At 49.1% G+C, this 6,324-nt stretch overlaps 1 protein-coding gene across 1 annotated transcript in view; it reads right to left on the reverse strand.

The window, feature by feature from the left end:
- LOC102386679 (transcription initiation factor TFIID subunit 4-like) overlaps nt 1-6,286 on the reverse strand; it is a 213,945-nt gene extending 207,659 nt beyond the window's left edge. The window contains exon 1 of the mRNA XM_025209494.1: nt 5,723-6,286. Coding sequence (XP_025065279.1) covers nt 5,723-5,969 — 247 coding nt within the window. The 5' untranslated portion in view covers nt 5,970-6,286. The remainder of the gene's footprint in view (nt 1-5,722) is intronic.
- Between the last annotated feature and the right edge of the window lie 38 nt (nt 6,287-6,324).

Below are 6,324 nucleotides of genomic sequence, written 5' to 3' on the forward strand. Positions count from 1 at the left end.
GTACGGCCCTACAGGTAAGCGACAGCCACCCCCGACCACAGAGCTATGCAGCTGGCTGCATGCAAGCCTCCCCCTCCCCTGGGCAGCTGGCCGGGCAGCACGTGTGCAGCCCGCACACGAGGGGCACCACCACACTGCTCCCCGCCTCGTTTGCCTGCAAAGCCCCCAGCATAGGGACACCCCTGCCCTCACCCCCTGGCCATACTTCTGGGTGCGGTGTGCCACCTGGGGCCAGCAGCACCCGCCACTCCCTCAGCCCCCAGCCACCTTCCCCAGCCCTGCCCCACAGCCCCGAAGCCCCACTTACCGCTAGGCTCCAGGGACGAAGGGAGAGTCTGAGCCTGAGCCCAGCCTTGGCTGACTCAGAGGCTTAGGCCCCGCCCTTCCCCTCTCTCCTCCACCTCCAGGCAGGGCAGGGGGTTTCCCACCCTTTCTGCAATAGGCTCTTGCAGGCTGGAGCTTTGCCAGCCTGCAAGAGCTCTTTGCAAAGGCAGTGAATCCGCAGATTTCTCTGCTAAAAAGGGAAATCCGCGCTTTCTCCGATAAAAACATGGAATCCGTGGTTTTCTCCATTTTTTCCGTGGAAAACAGAAAACCTGGATCCCTGCTCGTAAGCCATGTCCCCCAGCCTCCTCACCATTTTTGTCACCCTCTGCTGGACTCTCTCCAATTTGTCCACACCTTTCCTGTGGTGGGAGGCACAAAACTGAACCCAGTACTCCAGATGTGGCCTCACCAGTGCTGAATAGAGGAGCATAATCACTTCCCTCGACCTACTGGCAACACCCCCATTAATGCGGTCCAGGATGCCATTAGCCTTCTCGGCAACAAGGGCACACTGTTGGCTCATAATCAGCTTCTTGTCCACTGTAAACCCTAGGTCATTTTCTGCAGAGCTGCTTCCCAGCCAGTCAGCCCCCAGCCTGTGGGATTGTTCCGCCCTAAGTGCAGGACTTTGCACTTGTCCTTGTTAAATCTCATGAGATTCCTTTTGGCCCAATCCTCCAATTTGTCTCAGTCACTTTGAATCCTAGCCCTATCCTCCAGTGTATCTACTAATCCCCCCAGCTTGGTGTCATCTGCAAGCTTGCTGAGGGCACGCTCTATGCTACCTTCCAGGTTGTTGATGAAGATACTGAACAAAACCAGCCCCAGCACCAACCCCTGGGGCACTACAGTTGATACCACCTGCCAACCAGACATCAAGCCATTGATTACTATTATCTGAGCCTGATGCTCCAGCCAGTTTTCTCTCCACCTTACAGTCCATTCACCCAGCCCATACATCCTTAGCTTGCCTGTGAGAACGTTGTGGGAGACGGTATTAAAAATACTGCTAAAATCAAGGTCCTCCACATCCACCACTCTCCCCACATCCAGAGCCAGTCACCTCATCAAAGAAGGCAATCAGGTTGGTCAGGCATACTTGCCTCTGATGAACCCATGCTGACTGTTCCTAATCACCTTTTTCTCCTCCAAGTGCTTAGAAATGGATTCCTTGATGGTCTGCTCCATGATTTTTCCAGGGACTGAGGTGAGGCTGACTGGTCTGTAATTCCCTGGATCCTCCTTTTTCCCTTTCTTAAATATGCACACTATATGTTTGCCTCTTTCCAATCATCCAGGACCTCCCTGATCACCATGAGTTTTCAAAGATGATGGCCAATGGCTCTGCAATCACATTAGCCAACTCCCTCAGCACCCACAGGTGCATCCCATCCATCCCCATGGACTTGTACATGTCCAGTTTTTCTAAGTAGTCCCTAACCTGTTCTTTCACCACTGAGGGCTGCTCACCTCCTCCCCAAACTGTGCTGCCAGATGCAGTAGTCTGGGAGCTGACCTTGCTGGTGAAGACTGAGGCAAAGAAAGCATTGAGCACTTCAGCCATTTCTGCATCCTCTCTCACAAGGTTGCCTCCCCCGTTCAGTAAGGGACCCACACTTCCCCTGATCCTCCTCTTGCTATCTACAAATTTGTAGAAACCCTTCTTGTTACCTTTCACATGCCCTGCTTGTCCTTGCATGTCCTGGACTGATCCCCTGTGCCTCATGAAGCGCTCAGTGCCAGATCCAGTGTGCATACCAGACTGGCTCTGCATGTGGCATCTGACCAAGACCCAAGGGTCAGATAATATGGCTCTATGGGTTGGATCCAGCCCATGGGCTGTGCGTTTGACACCCCTGCTTTACATGAAATAACTTGGTGAGACACACCCAGAAAAGACTTGGTAAGATAAAAATGAACCGAGAAGTTTATATGAAGTAGGGAAGGCTTAACTGGTCTTATAAAACTCAGACAGCTAAAGAGTATGGTATGGATTAAACTCCAAAAAAGCAGATAGATAACTGGTATCAAGGCTTACCCTACACCAGGGGTTTTCAACCTTTTTGGGTTGGTGTACCCCCAACAGATGGTCGACAAGTGGGGAGTCCCCCAGCCGATCACTGAGCAGGGAAAGGGGGGGGGGGGTGGAGAGTTCCCCGGCAGCTGACCACCAAGCAGGGGTTCCCAAAAACGCCAACGGTGAAACCGAAAATGCCACTGGCACATGGATGAATGGCCCCGCTTCCCTGCACCATTGCCGAGTACCCCCTGGGGGCTTCCCAGGTACCTCCAGGGTACACGTACCCCTGGTTAACAACCCCTGCCTTACACTAATCAGTTTGACCAGTAAACTCACCTTCTATCAGCAGTCTTGCATGTGTCCCCATACAACAAAGTCCCACTAATAAAGCTCTAACTAGTGGTTGATAAACCACTCCTCCAAACATCCTTAAGTCTCTGCAGGCACTACTCAAGCAGCACACTGCCTGAATGCTGAATTTCCTTTACTGGTAAAACCTATCCTGCCACAACAATTCCCCCAGTCAATGTCTTTGCTCTTATGACAGTGACCATAATTTGATCTCTGCTGCCCTGTCAGGGCCAACCCTAGTCAAAAATCTCCATATGCTCTAAATGCCTCTTACCCTTGTGCAGTGGCACAACACTGACAGTCCTTTACTTGTCATAATTTCAAGGGTACTGTCGATGTGTCAGGTATTATAACTAGTAGTTGTGTGTAAGGGTTTATTCCTGAAGTTTTAAGAATAGATTTGACTTGTCTAGGCTGGCTTAGACAGGTAGGGACAATGCTGCTTTGGGCAAGTGGGTAGACTGCATGACCTCCTGAGGTCTTTCCAGTCCACGTCTCTGATTCCATGCTGGGACATTTATACAAGCACACAGTCCTGGCTCCATATAAAACTAGAGATCCAGCTAAAACATATGTCACTTGCTGGTCCTAGAAAGAAACCCTAGATTTCCTAGGTCTATGGGGAGAAGGAACAGAGCAAGACCTGCTCCAGAATGGCAAGAATAAAGTTACCTAGTTAAATGAAGCAGACAAGATCCGAGAGTAGGAGTATGACAGGGATAAGAAATGATGCAGGGCAAAGGAACAACAGCATGCTACCAAAAGGCAAGGTCAGCCAAACGAAAAATCTGGGGCTGGTCCTTGTAACCTGTTCTTACTATGAGTAACTTAGATGAGCATAAAAACAAAGCATTCCACTGATACCTACTATTTAAAAGATAAAAAGGTCATACATATAAAGGCGCAATAGCCATTTATAGATTTAAAATTCAAAATCTATAAACTCTCACTCTAGTGATTTCATTTGTAATACTTTAACAAATCTATATATTTTTCTGCCAAGAAAAGTAATAGTGGGTCATTTTTCCTTGTTTTAATAGCCAAAATGCTGAATAAAGCACTGATTAAATCAACTTCAGAATTTGAATACAAAGTTATGACATCTTCAAATAGTAGGAAAAAATACAAAAATAAAGAGTCCAACTATGGCCCCATGGGCTTTATCAGTGTCATGGGGCCAGTCTGCAGGCTGGGTAGAGCCCATGGACCCCCTCCTGCTCTCTCCCCCAACATACCTGATCCAGTGGATGCTCCAGCTGGTCTGGGACCTGCACTGCATGCAGCACAGATCCCAAAGCAACTGGAACAGACATTGCATATGGTGCAGTTCGGCCAGAACAGCAACAGTGCTGCATGCAGTGGCCACCCCAGCAAGGCTGTACTGAATGTGGTGGCTGTCCTGGCAGCTCCAAGACTGCTGCACACAGCACCTAGCTTCAGTCAGCCTGGTGCCTACAAGCACCGTGTGCAGTGCAACTCCCAGACTGGCTGAAACAAGCACCCTTTGTGGCACGTGCACCAGAGCAGACGCTGCATGCAGTGGAGCTGCTGCTCTGGCTGGACTACACCACACAGCGTCCATTCTGGCCACTGCAGGATCTGCACCATGCCACATACCGCACAGGTCCCAGACCAGGTGAAGCAGACGCCAGATCAGGTATGCTGGTGGACAGGGACTAGCCCTACACCATGCCTTGTGCGGGTCTCATCAGGCTCAGGGGTAGCACCTGAAGCTTGCGCCATGCCCTGTGTGGATCTCATCAGACTTGGGAGCAGCACCAGGAGCGGGATCTGGTTTGTGGATCACATGGTTGACACCCCTGATCTAACTGGTAAAAATTCCACTGTCTAAGAGGAATCTGATAGCTCTTCCAATTTAATGAGGTGTTCACAAAAACCCGTAAGACTTTGCCTAATGAACAACAGCATTGTAGAAAATACATTTCGGGAGTTACATAAATTCTGACCTTCGCAACTTCTCAAAACATCACTGCATTAGAAACCAATCTTTACACTGTCATACAGTACATACAAATGCCATTTACCTAATATATCACATACTTTCCAAGCAAGAAATTAACAGTTTCAGAATACATAACGTGTTAATACTTGAAGAATGTTGCATTATACTAATGGAAAAAGAAAACAATTAAACTTCATAGAAACAAGTCAGGTAATCTAAAAAGAGACAAAACTTATGGAAAATTTCTGTATGACATCAGAATCCAAGTATGACAGCATGATATTAGGATACCCTTTGAAGTCTGAGACTGAAGGAAAAATTTAAAAGTAGGAATTGCCAGCATCAAGATAAATGGGCAAACTTTTGTTTCACGGTGTACCTTCCTGAACTCATATTTTTAAAGCAAACAAAGCCACGTGCCATATACAGTTTCATCTTCCAAGTAACAGTAAATCTGAATAACTAAGATAGAAGGAATGAGATGCAATGGTTACTCTAGAAGAGGTAAATCCCAGTGGGGAGATGCACAGAAATTGTATACAGCATACATTCTGAGATGAAGAGGTTTACACACTAAATGACTCACATTGTGCACCTCAGGACAGATGCTGCTTGAATAGAGAGAACTTTTCTCTGTGCCACTAGGAGTACAGAAAGATTAATAATATTTAAACATGGATGCTGAATTACACCTGATTATCTATGAATCAGCAACTGAAGTTACAGTTGTTTTTGGTCTGTGCTGTATAGCACAACTGCAAACTAACTTACCGTGTTTCTCATCTTCCCTACAATACAGCAAGACGCATCCTTTTTGCTAACAGAGATTTTTTAACACCAACAATAAGAAATCCTAAATCAATTTAACAACATTTTTAGCAATGGTGACACATTGATTAGAATTCATCTACAAACAGGCGCTTATTGACATCCCACACGCTGTTCGTTGATAGTTCTATCTACAAATCTCTGGGACAGCTACAACTTTGAAACATCTCAGTGAAAAGAAAGTGGTTAGCAAAGAAAAACAGCAAGCCTGGAAAGATTGCACGTCCACTTACCAGGTGGTATAGTAAAGCCTGGAGGCAACTGGATGGTGGTCTGCTGAGGCGGTCTAACGATCAGTTGCGGGGCCACTATTCTTTGAGTAGTGCCCACCGCAGGCCGGGGGGACAGCGACTGGGGGACCGCAGAGACAACAGGTACAGCAGCACCTGGCTTGGCTATGCCAACAGCGGGACCAGGTGGCCCTATAACATTCACCACGGGTTTAGATATCGCGTTAAGGGTGACCGTGGTGGATGCCATGGGGACACAGTTGGCAACCGAGCTTGGGGCTGGCTGGGTGGCAGGGCTGCCAGCAGGGGCAGCATTCGGGAGTGCGTTCACTGCTGGCGGCGGGGGGTTGTGTGCGAGGGGCTTAGTCTGTGCGGTGGAGGCGTCCGGCTTGCCGTGGCTGGCAGCCGGGCTCTGATGGTTGACAATTTGTGTTACTGCTGCCGGGGCACAAGCCGGCTTGTGGCTGGCCGCGGAGGTGCTGGAGGACGCGGCACTCCCGCTGGGCGCCGCCTGCGGTCTCTGGAGAAGTGAGGCGGAGGCGGCAGCAGCACAGTCCCCGGCGGCCTCCCCAGCCTCGGAGCGGGGCGCGCTGCCGGCCGCGGCG

Source organism: Alligator sinensis, unplaced genomic scaffold (genome assembly GCF_000455745.1).
Source record: "Alligator sinensis unplaced genomic scaffold, ASM45574v1 scaffold170_2, whole genome shotgun sequence".
Taxonomy (NCBI): Eukaryota; Metazoa; Chordata; order Crocodylia; family Alligatoridae; genus Alligator; species Alligator sinensis.